At 38.5% G+C, this 15,106-nt stretch overlaps 1 protein-coding gene across 6 annotated transcripts; it reads left to right on the top strand.

Moving 5' to 3' along the window:
* The first annotated feature begins 17 nt into the window (after positions 1-17).
* Positions 18-13,609, top strand: LOC121889846 (39S ribosomal protein L48, mitochondrial-like). Of its 6 annotated transcripts, none has more exons than XM_042402059.1 (10): positions 36-547; positions 1,990-2,643; positions 2,927-3,032; positions 9,162-9,220; positions 9,465-9,496; positions 9,675-9,763; positions 10,236-10,414; positions 12,165-12,267; positions 12,412-12,501; positions 13,032-13,609. In XM_042402059.1, exons 2-10 carry the CDS (start codon positions 2,024-2,026, stop codon positions 13,107-13,109), a joined length of 1,356 nt encoding a protein of 451 aa, XP_042257993.1. In that variant the 5' UTR covers positions 36-547; positions 1,990-2,023; the 3' UTR covers positions 13,110-13,609. The 6 variants fall into 6 exon arrangements, with proteins under 6 accessions (XP_042257996.1, XP_042257994.1, XP_042257995.1 ...); XM_042402058.1 differs by having other exon boundaries at positions 1,833-2,643; XM_042402060.1 differs by lacking the exons at positions 9,162-9,220; positions 9,465-9,496; positions 9,675-9,763; ... (2 more) ...; positions 12,412-12,501; positions 13,032-13,609 and adding exons at positions 4,303-4,422; positions 5,510-5,743; positions 6,002-6,024; positions 6,127-6,272; positions 6,938-7,220 and having other exon boundaries at positions 24-547; positions 1,833-2,643.
* Positions 13,610-15,106: the final 1,497 nt, after the last annotated feature.

Here is a 15,106-nt window from a genome sequence, read left to right as displayed (position 1 = left end):
AGACGTCGATCAAAATCACGTTTACTACGAGAGGTCAAAGGTCACTTCCTTAGCCTTTGTATCCTCTTTAGCTTTAGCTTTGATACACGTTCTGGTCGAAACAGGACATATTACACAAATAATATTGTTCTGATGTGAAATCGAACACCGGAATCTTCTAGCGGACATGCTAAGCTTTCAAAAGAGGTTGCAGATCGACTGTAATTGACATTTTGTGCGAAATTTTGTCAAAGAATGAAAAGGTTAATAGTGCCAACTGAATTAGCATAAGCAGAACGGCAACAGCGGCCTATATTTGCACTCACGATTGTAACTGCTACCGTATTTAATGTCATGTGACAGTGAAATCTCTTATCCAGCCCACCAAGGTATCCTCCTTAAAAAAAATAAAATTATCAAGGTATCCACTCAATGTTGGCTACCTAATCCACATTTGACTGCAACGTCACCGGAACGAGAATCCCGCCAATGTCGAGTCTGCTCACGGTCACGGACGGTAGACTGAGAGTTGCGCAGCAATACACTGGGAATATCCAGCAAAGAAGTGGTAAGTGAGAAACATTCATTTACTTTTTAGTTTACAAGTTTTTCAGTTTTTTCTTAGCTCACAAAGACAGCGTTCTGTCGGGAGTCTGGCTTTAATGTTAATGATGGGGCTAACAAGCTATAATCTAAGGTTAGCTAGCTAACTGTTAATCGTTATATTAAAATGCAGTAAATGGGAGGATGCTAATTTGGGCTAAGCTGTTTTGCAATGAAGTTTAGATGACATCAGGTAACGGTATTCATTTAGATTATCATTATAGATTAAAAGAGAAAAAAAAAGAAATATTAAAAAAAGAAAAGTAGCAGCAGGCATTTTGCCGCATTTGGAGAAGCGCAAACACAAGCAAATTCCGGTGATGTGATGTTGATAGGATGTGAAGCTTTTGGCTAAAACGGTTTGTACAACTTGTAGCTGTCGGCCTTTGAACACAAGGCTATAGGTCACTCGTCACTGTTGGCGCCATTGGGACCGACGCTATGGGGACTGTCGGGGCTGCTGCCACCAAAACCGGCTTCCTAATGTCGTAGCTTAAAAATAGGGTCACATTGCTTCGACCCCTTACATCGTTAGATTCAGCAGAGGACGCTGATGTCTAGATCACAAGCCTTCACGTCAGACTGCAGCGTCTGTCTACTGTACCGGTTCCGTCGGGTTTATCACACACATTTTAAAACGTAAACCAAACAGTAGAGCAGCAAATTAGCCTATATCTCTATCTGCATACGTGTACTGTGTAGCTTCCTTCTGTGGCGAAGCGACTGTGCTAATGTTGTGCCCTGGCCACGCATAATGATGCATACTGACTTTGCTTAAAGGTGCCATTAATCTAGACAGCGCTATTTCCTTTCAAGATTGTATTAGTGGCTATTTTATGCTCCTACTCTGCACCCAGTATTGACCAGGTCAGTACCACAAGTGTGTTCTGTGGTGCAGTGTCTCATGATAATGAGGAGTCATTATCATCATTATCTACCTACTACCAGCAACATATAGTAAATTGTAGTAAACCTATGAAGTTTGAAATAATAAATTGCCTAGGTTGCAAAATGTATTTAAATAAATAATTTAAGTGCCTTTTTATTGGTAGTTGATAACCAAGTATCTTAATACAAGACATATGCATCATTTTTACAGTAACACACTGAGTACATACTGACGTGCAACAGTATTTTATTTGGATAAACAACACAGAAAAATATGATCATCAAAAGTACAGCCTCTCGTAGAAAATCTAACAATTTGAATTCTTAACTCTTTTAATTCAATTTGATGTATTTTTCTTCAGTTTCCATCCATAGATTGTGTTTCCAGTGAGGCGCTGACGCAGGCTAATGCTAATGCTTCAGCAACCTGTAACTGGTCCAGATAATGTAAAGAGAGCAAACTTCAACATCTGGAAACTTTCAGCCTCCGTTCCCCTCTCTCCATCCACCCGCCTCCAGCTCACCTCTCCGGCTTCACTGTCTGAATACTGACATGGCGTCGGCCCAATCAGAGCAGTCCAGCTTCCTGCAACAGGAGCTCACCTGCCCGGTGTGCCTGGACTTGTACCGCGACCCCCACTTGCTACCTTGCGGCCACAACTTCTGCAGGACCTGCCTGTACCGTCTAAAGTGGCAAGCGAACCGAGGTCGCCTCCGCTGCCCAGAGTGCCGCGATAGCCACCGGTGTGGCACCAACTTTCAGAAAAACTTCAAACTAGCCAATATTGCTGATGACTACCGTCACCACCGCAGAGCCACCACTGCAGCTGCTACAGCTTTGAAATCCAGAGAGTCGCTGACTTCTTCTCTGCCAACACAGCAGGCCAAGAGTGTGTTTGCTGTTCCATGTGACTACTGCCCTTCAGTCACCGCAGAGGCATCAGGCACCTCCGCAGACGGGCCTTCTGTTTCTCAGGAAGGGGGTGACAAGAAGGAAGCTGCTGCTGCTGCGTCAGTGTTTGCAGTCAAGACATGCCTGAAGTGTGAGGTGTCGATGTGCCAGGAGCACTTAAAGCCACATCTGGAGCTGCCGGCGTTTCGCGAGCATCCGCTGACGGAACCAATGAATGACTTCTGGAAGAGGAAGTGCCCGGATCATGACGAGATATACAGGTAAGAAGCATGTATTTTGCAGTGTTATATGTAGAGATGCACTGATTGCAATTTTCTTGGCTGATTCTGATTTCCGAATTTTAAAAAGTCTGATTTCCTTTCTATGGAAATGATTAATCGAGCACCAAAGTTGTTGCTGATTTATTGTCTGTCCAAATTGTTTCATCTTTAATGATAGTATTTTTTTCCACACAGCAGCACCACTTCATTAATATAATATATACAGATCTGTCATTTATAAAGTTAATCTGAATTCGTTTTTTTATTTGATCTGCAACTCCAGATACTACTGCATGGACGACAAGATGTGTGTGTGCAACGCCTGTACTATAGAAGGACACTCTGGACACACAATCAAGACCCTGAGAAACACGATGAAAGATCTGAAGGTGCCATTTTCATAAAGGCTTGGGCAGTATCAAGGTATTGAGGTATACCAGGGTTATTTAGAAATCTCGAACGTATGATTTTTCAATACTGTCAAAAATACAGATGCTCCTCTTTCTATGAAACTGATACGGAGATCCTGTAGTGAGGTGATGTATTATAGAGCACAGCACACGCCACCAGAGGTCAGTCTCTACTGATGGGACAGGCAGCTCAGCTGATGGCAACTGCGAGTGGTGGGGATAACATTACAGGATAAGTAAAAAAGAAAAATGCCTGTGCCCCTGTTTGGGAGTATTTTGGGTTTAGTCCAGATGATAAAAGGTAAGCCTGCTAACACGGAGGAAGCTGTGTGCATTATTTACCTCAAGAAAGTTGTGGCTAAAGAGGGTAACGCATCAAACCTCCATTCACACCTCAAAGCAAATCACCCATTAGCTGCTGCAGAAGCGAAGCCATCGTCAAAGAGTACCCCAGCCAGAAGGCTCTCCAGCCCACGACGAGCCTACATCAGCCAACCATAGTGGGTGCTTTTGCTAAATCAACAAAGTACACATGATTTTATTCAACTGCCAGTCCACCACCACCACCCGTACATCACCTCCGTTCAACCCACTGATGTGTCGGTATCCGCCGTGGCAACAAGTGTCATCAGGTCCTCCAGCAAGAATCTATGGAAGAAGGGCGCTTATTTCTTACCTATTCATTATTCTTTGGGTCATAAGTATTTAAACCCGGTTTTATCTCTAGAGCAACAGCATTCACAACTGTGGTACAGGATATGGTGCTCTGTTGTGGGTTTTATTAAGTCACTTCATATTTGTGACATTGTCAGAGAAATGATTAAGAAACAAATCAGAGTTGAGCTCAAACTGAAGAGAAATTGCAGTTTTGTATCCATGCAAACTAACGACTTGTTGGTCATAGAAGCTGAAAGGTAATTTTGCTCATATCATTATTATCAGATGTGGGCAGGTGAAATGTGTGGGTTAAAGTGTCAAAAATTCATTTCCTCATTTACTGTCAACTCTCTACTATTGGTGAGTCAATAAAAGGCATAAAATGTCACAAAAACATAATCCCTAACTCTAAATATAACACAGGATATTTTGGTTGGAAGTCAACGTGAGTTTAAGAAGATACTATTAAGCAGCACTTGACCAGTATTTGTCAGTGGTACAGTAGTGGTTAGTTGTGCTTTTTTTTTCAACCCCTGCACTGTTTTGAAATATTTCAACTCTTGCAATCTGCTGTGATGTCATTTTCATGGAGCACTTGCATCTTCACGTTGACCAGAGAACGCTGGATAAGCAACTGTGCAAGGTTGGAAGGAAATACAGCATGGCGGAGGAAAAACTCCGGGAGCAGAAGGAGAAGGAGAGACAGAATAAGGTAAGATGGTACAAATTTAAAATCCAAGAGGGCTACCAAAAAACCCCCCAGAAAACAGTTGAATATTTGTAATTTCACCTGAGACTCTTACAGCTCATCTTTTAGGTTTTAATGTTTTTGTGATCACAATCTGGTTACAGTGTTGGTAGTTTGAAATTTGACCTGATGAGACGTCTTGAGCTTCTCAGTGAACACTTAAAAAATACCTTTCAGTGACAAAGAAACGAAACAGGACGCAGCTCAAGTGTCTCATCTGGCTGAAATGCTACTTATTTTGATCAAATTGATTAATCTTCAGATTATTTTCTCAAGTAACTGATTAATTAATTGCTCTATAAAACATCAGAAATTCCCGTCACAGTTGCGTAGAGCCCGAGCTGATGTCTTGTTTTTTCCAACCAACAATTCAAAACCCCCAAATATTCAATTTACAGTAATGTAAGGCATAAAAAAGCTGCAAGTTTTTACATTTGAGATCCTTGAAGCAGTGAATGTTTGACATTTTGCTTGAAAAATAACTAGACTTGACTGACTAATCAAGTCAACAGCGACTAATCGTTGCAGCTCTAATGTAAATTTGATGATAAACTGACATTCTCATGAACATCGCTCTCATTGTGGAAAGCTATAAATACTGTCACTGCTAGGTTTGAGGCTCTTTTGTAGTTTGCTACCAGTAGTGCTGTTCTTAAATATACTCTATTTAACTTTCAACTTGTAAGATTGTGTTTGACAAAAAAAAAGATTCTATTGTGTCACATTTTTTAGTATCCATGTACTACTTTGGTTCTTAATAAGACATTCAAAACATCTGTAAGGACATTTGTGGGGATGTTTTGATCTTTTTTATTTGCTGTATTCCTAATTTATAAAATGGTTTATAGTCATTTCATCAACCTTGTTCAGCACCATGGACAGCAACATTAAGATGCTCTGAACAGCTGCACAGTGGCCATAAATTATAGGTTGCAGATGGTGGTGGAGGTTAGTAGAGCTTTACATAACTTAACATAGAGTTTACTTTCCCCCAATACAAATGACATCCTATATTCTTTGTCTTTTCATCTTCATCACTTTCCTCGTCTAGAAGTTTAAGGATGACTCTGAGCAGTACTTGAACAGGCTGGGTGAAGAGATGAAGGCCAAAGTTCTCCGCTTCATCAATCGGCTGCGAGAATGCACACGCACTCACTGTGACACCAACGGGCCAGCGATTCAGAAGAACATCTCCAGGATCTGCCAGGATCAGGACCGCCTCCAGGAGGTCCGCTGTGGCCTCGAAAGCCTCATGCAGGAAAACGACCCTTTCCGCTTCATCGAGGTGAGACGCATCACTCGAAGCTGTCAGTGTTTGTATGTTTTGTTCCATTCAGCATAAATTACATTTGACTGCCAACCACTTTCCAATGTGTATCTAAAGGCCATAACGTTGGTTGGCAGTGCTGGAACTTGCTTGTGATTTGTAGTTAACAGGATAAAACACAAGTAAGTTTATCAAATTTGTTGCTGAGAAACAGTTTTCCTCAAACCTTATAGATTAAAATATATGTGTCCAAATAATCTTTTGTCCCTTTTTCAGGCATACAAGACAACAGGAAGACAGTAAGTACTGCTTTCATATTTATTAAGATGTTTATAGATGGAAAAAAAAGCCCAATCCCTAATAACCCTCGTCCATGGTGTGTGTGTGTGTCTGTGTTTTAGGTGCCGCAGGCAGTTAAGAAAAAACATGTTCTACCCAGAATACATCAACATGTACACTGAAAATGACGAGATGATGGAAGAAGAAATGAGAACATTCCTTGATGAGGAACTTAGTTCAATCATTGTCGCTGCCATTAATTTTCTATGTAAGGAACTTTGAGTTATCAAGCAGCATTCCTTGATTTTTTTTTTTTCTTTTAGCCACAACAAGCTGAAAAGACAACATTATCATATTATCACCATATAAAGTTGTTATGATGAACTTGTTAGCACACAGTTGCCTATTTACACATCCAGCAGACACAGAGATACATTAGCATTTATTTGAAATCTGGTTTTCTGTCCATCTGATGAATGTCAGATATTCTGTTTTGGTCTCCACCAACTCCTGAGAGAAATATCAGTCTCTTTAGCTTCTAAATGCTCCACTATGTCCACCAACTAGTCACCTACTGTGTCTGTCTGCTTTTTGTTGCTGGGTTGGTGTTGTACAGTGAGTTTATCAGAGCTTTGTCACAATGAGACTGAACCAAATTTGTGGGCCAGAATACCAAAACAATGAGCTGAAAGATGCTAATATATTCCGTAGAGCTAAAAGGGGGCTGCAGGTTTCTAGGTTTGTCACTGTGAGCAACGCCTTTCACATAAAACACAGTAGTTTAATCACTTATTATATGAATATATGTATCTATGAGCGCAGTTTCAAGATATCAAAATACATGTAATACAAGTAAAGTCTGTTAAATGTCAGAGTTTCAGTGGTTAAAGATATCTTTTTTTTTTTTCATGTCACCTGTCTGTCATCTTTCAGGTCTTTATAAGGAGGACTTCGATGACAGCAGTGAGGAAGAATGAGTGAGGAGGAGGAAGATGTTGACATGGACATTGATGAGGAGGACAAGGATGGAGAAGAAAAGCTTTTGAAAATTAAAATGTTATTTCATTAAAAAAAACATTTATTTTATTTTGCCAAAGGGACTGATAACAGGATGTTGTGACTGGGCCAATAGCAGCCTTAAACTGTATTAATTTTCACTTTTTGTTGCCTCACATTCATTACATTTTAAGACAAGAACACTCAAGTTTAAAGGACGGGTTCACATTTTTCACGTCTGTCTTAAAACAACAGTCAGGTGCCCAAATGAACATTGAACATTTTCTTGCTGTAATCATTCCTCCTATTCCTCATTTACAACATAAATGATGGGGGCCAAACTCCACAGTGCTCCTCCTGTGCAAAAATGTGTTTAGGAGTTGATCTGAAACTAATATGAAGCTTCAGCCGTCCAAATAAGTCAAATCAAGTAGAAATCTTTGAACGTTTCAGTCTTTTTAGTGCCAAAGTCCCTTTTTTTCTTACTATACTTCCACCACAGCAACAGTAATACTGTCTGAGGAAACACAAAGAGGGAATTTGATGCTTAAGATACTAAATGTGGCAGATATCCACTTGATATGACTAACTCAGACTTCTGAAGCCTCACATGAACTTCAGAGGACTGTGTGGACTCACTGGATTTTGGCCCCAATCACTTACATTGAAAGTGCATTTTGGGGATCTTTTAACAGCCAGTATGAACAGGAGAAATAATTACAGTGAAGAAAACCTCGTTCAGAGTTAATATGGACGCCTGACTGTTGCTATAAGACAGATTAGAAAAATAGTGAACCCATCCTTTAAACTGTAACGTAAATAAGGTAAAAGTCGTCCCGGAACGTTTGTACTAGCGTGTTCAAGCGACGGACATAAATATAGACGTACCGTTTTCCCGTGAGCGTTTCCGGAGTTTGCAGCAATCGTAGCGTGTGTTTTGGATGTCAGTAATTCTAGTTACATGTAGATAATTCACCAATTTAAAGTGTATGCGATTTCTGTGTAGAAGTGCAGACAAATAGAAGTTGGACTATGAATCCTGTCTTTCGAAAGGTAACGCCATTTTTGTTTATCTTCGCCAAATGTGTGACATATTCTCAGAGGTCATACTGCAATTATGTCAACTACACGGACTGTTTTGTAGTTATACGTTTACTCTAAGGGTAGGGTCAGTTTCAGCTAAAGTCAGACGTTATTATGCTTTATATCATGTCATTGTTCAACGTTCAAATGAAAAACAAAAAACCGACAGATCGAGGCTCTGCCAGAAGTCGGCAGGTTTACTTCGGCAGAAAGTAGTTCCCAGCTCAACTGTCTTTTTCTGATGGTTTTTGGAAATGATGTTGATATTTTCATGTTCAAAGTAAATAAAGTTTCTAAGCAAGTTTCACAGACTGTCTAAGTATGTGGCTGTTGATGAGAAAACTTTACCATTTCCAGTATTGAAATGTGAAATCAGCCTATTTCAACTGTGCGCTGCCCTGCTAAAAATGTGGTTTAAAATATACCTAGCACGAGTTGCACCCCGTAAATAGCAAGCAGATAAGCTTTATTGTATTCATAAGTAATGTGTTTCACTCAGTCCAGAACATTAAAGAAGTTTTCAGGTCTGTCTTAAACAGCCAATGCCCAAATGAGCACTGAAAGAGGTTTTCCTTGCTGTAATTATTCCTCCTGCTCATACGGGTTATTAAAAGATCCCCTTCAAAAGTGATGGAAGGGAGAAAATCCACATTTTGTGAAAAATGCATTTAAAAGTTGATCTGAAGCTTATATGAGGCTTCAGCAGTCTGAGTTAGTTACATATCAAGTGGATATCTGACACATTTACGTCTTTTTGCATCAAATTCCCTTTTTGTGTTTCCCTGTTGAGCTGTGGTGGAAGTATAGTAACAAAAAGAAGGACTAAGCACTAAAAATACTGTAACATTGAAAGATATCTACTTAATTAGACTCATTTGGATGGCTGAAGCTTCATATTAGCTTCAGATAAAATTTTAAATACATTTTTGCACAGAAGGAGGACTGGATTGAACGGTACGAATAGGAGGAATGATTTGGGCACCTGTCTGTTGTTTTAAGACAGACTTGGAAAAATTGTGAACCCGTCCTTTAAGAAGTCCACGTTGTATGAAAGCTGATGTTATCCTATTTTGCACAGTTGCAGGTGACTTTCACACAACAGTCATTTGTCTTGAATCAAGTGCTTTCATCATGCCGGTAAGTCTTTGCTTTTTAATCTTTATACGTCATGTTGGCACAAGTTAAGGAAGCAGTTGCAGCCCTTCATAACAAAAAACTATAGAATCTCAAGTTCTGTTTTTTAATGTAGTTGCAGGTGTGCAATCAGCAGTTGTGTACTTTAAGTAAAGATTGATTAACTGGACAGTTGCAATGCAAGAATATTCTTATTCTTACCTTCTCCATGTATGTTTGAGTCTAATACTTATGCTGTTGTATGTAGGACCACACCGTCCATCCAGCGTCCTGTTTGGGGTAAGTATTTAAAGTTTAATATGAATTAATTATATGCTGTTATCTAGTATGAATAGTAGATCTAAATAGGACTAAGAGGAGCACACTTGTCCTATGCATGTTAAATATTTGTGTTACTGCTGTGTACTTGTTGAAATGGTTAAATTGAAATTGTTGACTAGATGGTTGTTCCTTTCAGGAGGCATGTCTGCTGTAAATGAACGACAATACAAAAGCATGCCAACCCATGGGATTGGGAGGTGGCGGCATCTTTTACCCAAAGAAGCGGTAAGACTCTGAAACGAGATTACATCTTTGGAAAAGTGTTGGTACTGCATATTTAATGAGCTGTAATGTAGAATATTTTTAAAGAATGCAACTTAAGATAGTTGGTTGCTGTTTTTCCTGAGGATAACATTGGCCATGTTGATGTTCAGGCGTCAAGGTTTAGTTTATTCATCCATAAAAACATTGAAATTACTGTGCTCACAACCAACACTGATTAAAAAAGCAGAGAGAATGAATACCCAGAAAATAAAATCATACTTAAAAACAACAAAACTAACAAATGCCCACTCAAACTCCTATTTTTAAGATTCGAGACTACAGTAATTGTGATGTATTTTTTACTTTTTTGTTATGAAAAGGGCTTTGTTGGTGGATATTTTAGAAACATCTGTGGTGAGGAAACATGAATGGATCTACAGAATTGTAAAGTGTCTCATTTTTTGTTGTTGTTTTTTTTGTTTGTTGTTTTTAGCCAAAGAAAAGGAGAGACAAACGTCAGATCACACCAATAAAACAGATCTTATCTGCGACGGATACAGCGTATGGGACTCTGAATGTGACAGTGTCGGGTTATGACATGACAGTGGTGGAGCATTACTCCCAATACATCCACAACCTCTGCAACCGGCTTGGAGTCAAAGTGGCCGACAGGTGAGGATATTTAGAAAGACTGAAAAGGCAGATAGGAAATTGTTGTAAAATGTAAGAAACATCAGTGACCTTCATAACAGCTAGACACATCCTCAACACACCGGTGAGGTACATTAAAGGATATAGCTGGCGACTTTATATTTTTTTTTTTTTTCAACAAATCTCATTTGCCGAGCCAAGCCAACAATGAATTGATCCTTCTTACAAGTATTGTATGTGTATCCAAAGCCTGATATATCTTATTCCTCTGCGCCGTAGTTGTTCAAAAACTATTAAAGCCTCTGGAAATGTGGCTTGAAATCATACAAATGCATATATGATATCAAAGTTCAGTGTCTCATTAAGCGTCCACAAAAATCTGAATGAAAATAAACATTCATAACTATTAGAAAACTTAGCTCAAAAACAGCTCATTTGGCTGCTCAAACCATTTCTCAGGACTGTGCGGGTGTGTCCAGATCACATGTGATTGACAGCTCACTTTCAGCTCAAGTACCATTTTATTTTCTATTCATTCACTAAAACATTTTGCTGATCTGAAATAAACTACCAAATCTATCAAATGGATCCTACTTGGTTAGAAAGCTTGACTAATCGATTAACTAGGATAACAGGTTTGACTGCCCAAATCTGTGTTTTTATTTGTTTTACCTCCCGGAGTATGACGCTAATTGTTTTAGCATTCTGCATTCACATACATGAAACAGTTAGCATAGCTTAAACGTTTTGCTATTAACTACCAAATCTATCGAATGGACCCTACTTAGTTGAAAGCTTGAATAATCCACTAACTAACAAACTAAGTGAGACCACCTGAAACTGTGTTTTTATTTAACCATACCTCCCGGAGTATGGCGCTAATCGTTTTAGCATTTTCCATTCACTTACATGAAACATGAAACACCTTCATGAGCCACACTGTTGCACTGGTGGACATGTTCCTTCCACCTGAAGATTATGGTGACAGAAATTTGTTTTGAAACGGCTCCAAAGACTAATACCAGAAATCACATTTTCAGTCTCTGGAGAGTAGTTTTGTGTATGGCAGATGCCACTGAGAATACGCAGTTCCCTTTACAGTGCTCTGCTAGTGGCACAAAGTCAAGAGGCTGTGATATGTAGCACAACAAGCTAGTAAAGCTCTGTAAACAGAATTGCGTTCCTGCATGTGTGCAGTGGCGTCTGCCGTACACAGAACTACTCTCCTGAGACTGAAAATGTGATCGCTGTTATTAGTCTTTGGAGCCATTTCTAAACAAATTAAAGTGGCCGTAATCGTTGTGGTGAAGGAACATGTCACCCAGTGCAGCGGTGTGGCTCTACAGCACAGAGGAATAGGATATATCAGGCTTTGGATACAATAACAATACATGTAAGTAGATTAATTCATTGTTGGTTTGACTCTGCACATGAGATTTGTTGATCATAAGAAAAATACAGAAAATCACTGTATCCTTAAAGTTTGCTGTCTGGCAGCCGACTCTTGAATTTCATTTTGAAGCCTTCAACAGTCACTTGAACGCACCGTAGAGAAGTTAAAAGTCCCTGCTCTCCACTGTATTGCCATGTAATAACAAAAAAACTTTAACAAAAATGTAGTGACTTGTACTCTAAAGCTGCAGTCAAGATGATTCCGTCTCGTAATCTTAGCAACACAATAGAATTAGACACAATCATAGTTTTATTTAAAGGCTTTGATCTGACGAGAAAATAATGTCTTTTTTTAAAAATCACTTTTCTTCACATGCAGCTATGCTTTGCCAACTAAAACCACAGAGGTCATGCTAATGCAAGAGCAAGGAACCAAGATGTACGTTGACGCCGTCCTAAAGACTCATAAACGTGTCGTTCAGGTAAAACTGAGATTTGTTTGTGTTTTATCTGATTTTAGTCCCTTTTTTACCACAGTTTGGACACTCAGCATGCATACTGAGTTAGTTGTCTGGGGAACTTGGTTGTTATTGTATGTTTTATTTATCTGTTTGTTTTAATTAAAGCTGAGCAGTCTGAACGCTGCATTGTGTCCTGTCTTCATGGAAGTTCTTTTGAAGCATCAACCTGAGGGAGTTCAACTTTCTGTGAAGGAGGTGAGTTCGCATGAAAACAGCTCTGCCATATTATACTGAAGCTGGGGGTGCAACTAACTATTATTTTCACTCGATTAATCTGTCGTTTGGTTTATAAAATGTCCAAAAATGGCGAAAAATGTCGATCACTCTTTCCCAAAGCCCAATCCCTAATTGCCTCGTTTTGTCCCAGTCAACAATCCAAACAGTCAATTTATTATTAATGAAGACTGGAAAAAAAACCAAACTGATAATATGTTCTATTATATAATATTTGAGAAGCTGGAACCAAAGAATTTTGGCTTTTTTTTTTTCTTAAAAAGTGACTAAAAACAATTTATCGATGATCAACATAGTTGGCGATTAATTTTCTGTTGATCGACAGCATGATCCTGGATGCTTCTCTTCTCCTCTCCTTTCCTCAGATGTGTTTTGATTTTTAAAATCTCAACAATTTTTAAAAAATGTGGAAAATCTAAACAGGTCAGACACTGTTGGCATAACATTTTAATAATACATTGTCTCTTTCTCTTTCTGTTTTTCCTCCTCAGCACACCGAGGCTGATTTCCAAGGACGTTTCAAGGCACGTCCAGAGCTGGAGGGGCTTATGGCTCAGATAAGCCAGTAGGACCTGTGACATTCTGACATTACTGATATTCAAAACTGTATGTGACACGGATTTTACACCTTGTTAGCAAGGAATACCTGTTTTCTTGTCATCTATTATTTATTTTCTGGCATTCCTGTGCTTCAGGTGATGGATCATTTGCATTGAAGTAACTGTATACATTCATACATTCTTTTGTGACCTCTGCAAAAATAAAACCCAGTAGTTTTTTCCAAACTAAGAAACTGTTTTATGTAATGCTTGGGTATCAGAAATTCTGTTACTTTATAGTAAATGGTATGTGCAACAATTATGTATACACGCTTATACTGCTTCATATTAAACATGTATTCATTGTACAGTTTAGGTAACCTGCTGCCTACCAAAAAGGCTCTGAGTTATATGTGTATACAGTCTTTTGACTCAAAATTTGAAGGATAAGGATCAAAATGATTATCCTGCAAAGCTGAGACCAAAAATCTGAAGTACATGTACATCTAAAGTGCTTATTTACATCTCAATCTTTGCACTGTTATTTTTATATGTGATTACTCTGTGATTGCTCTCTTGAGACAGTTCACAAATGTACAGAATTCTTGCAAACTGTCTTTGATGCATCGGTGACAAGATAAACTGGAGGACAGAAATTTCACAAGGAAAAAAATCAGTGACGCAGGATTAAAATAATTCACCATTTTTATTTCAAAACTTTGTTGACCATCATAATCTATAGTAGTCATCAGAATCAGAAACGGGTTTATCACCAAGTAGGTTTGCACATAGAAGTTTGCCTTGGTGTTGTGATGCATAATAGTCAAAATATACACAAAAATCAAGTAATCATAAGTAATATAAAATAGAAATGTACAATAAAATATGTAAAATATATTTTAAGAAAAAAGAGCTGCATCATTCTTGTAAGTTAAAAAGAAATTGATTCTTCTGTTATGAAAAAGATCTCACAACAGACGTTTTTAAAATAGCATCACCTGATATTTAAACCACTTTGGGGCAGCAGAAACAAGTTGTGAACACAACCTTTTGAATTGATATGTTGAACTTGTTAGCAAACAGTTACTTTTTTAAACAGTTTGGAACAACATCATCTTTCATTTGTAACTGTGTTTCTGTCCACCTGGTGAATATAAGTCCAATATTCACCCTCTTTTAGCTCTGTTTTTGGTCTCTACCAACTCTCAATGGAAATATCTGGTTCTTCAGCCTCTAAATGCTCCACTATGTTCACTAGCTCATCACTAACTGTGTTAGATGTTTGGTGCTGAGCAGGTCATGTACATTGGGTTTTCATGGCTTTTTCTCTTTAAACAGCTGCCTGCTGTGGCCAAAAACTACGCTGTGAGAGTGAACCAAAACAGTAAAGTTGCAGCTGGCCAGCTAAATAATGAGCTGACACTCGCTATAAAGCTCCGAAAAGCAGAGGGGAGCTGCACTGTCGCTGATAATTATCTGTAGGTATAGAGACATCTATAAAATCACACATTGTCACTTGATACACTGTAGATAACGTAAAAAAATTATAAAAATATGAAAAATATTGATTATAGCCACTTTAAAGTTGCATTTATCGATACTTTTTTGACCGCTAGAGGGCAGAAAAAACAACTCAAGCTGCTTGTTACACCTATATGTCTTAAATTGTTAGCAATGAGTTGTGTTGGCAAACAGCTTCTAAATATGCTTAAAAAATGGTGAAATTATGATTTAAAAGAGGCTAAAAATCTTAATAGAATACAGAGTTGGTTAATTCTCTGTGAATATGGACACTGTTTTGTGCTCCTGTGCACTCACTCACTTATTAGATTAAATGTTAAAAATATGTATGAAAAAAGACATGTTTCAAAAAGAAATATTTCTTCTGAGCTTGTATTACTCATTCAGAACATATATACTGTGCAGAATGTCCCATGGCCTCACGTGAATATATACAATAGGTCTCCACACATTGTGTTAGAAAATTTTCCATGAGCTTTTAAAGACAAACATCCACTTGCTGAAGT

Source organism: Thunnus maccoyii, chromosome 22 (genome assembly GCF_910596095.1).
Source record: "Thunnus maccoyii chromosome 22, fThuMac1.1, whole genome shotgun sequence".
NCBI lineage: Eukaryota > Metazoa > Chordata > Actinopteri > Scombriformes > Scombridae > Thunnus > Thunnus maccoyii.
This window is presented reverse-complemented; position numbering and strand designations above follow the sequence as displayed.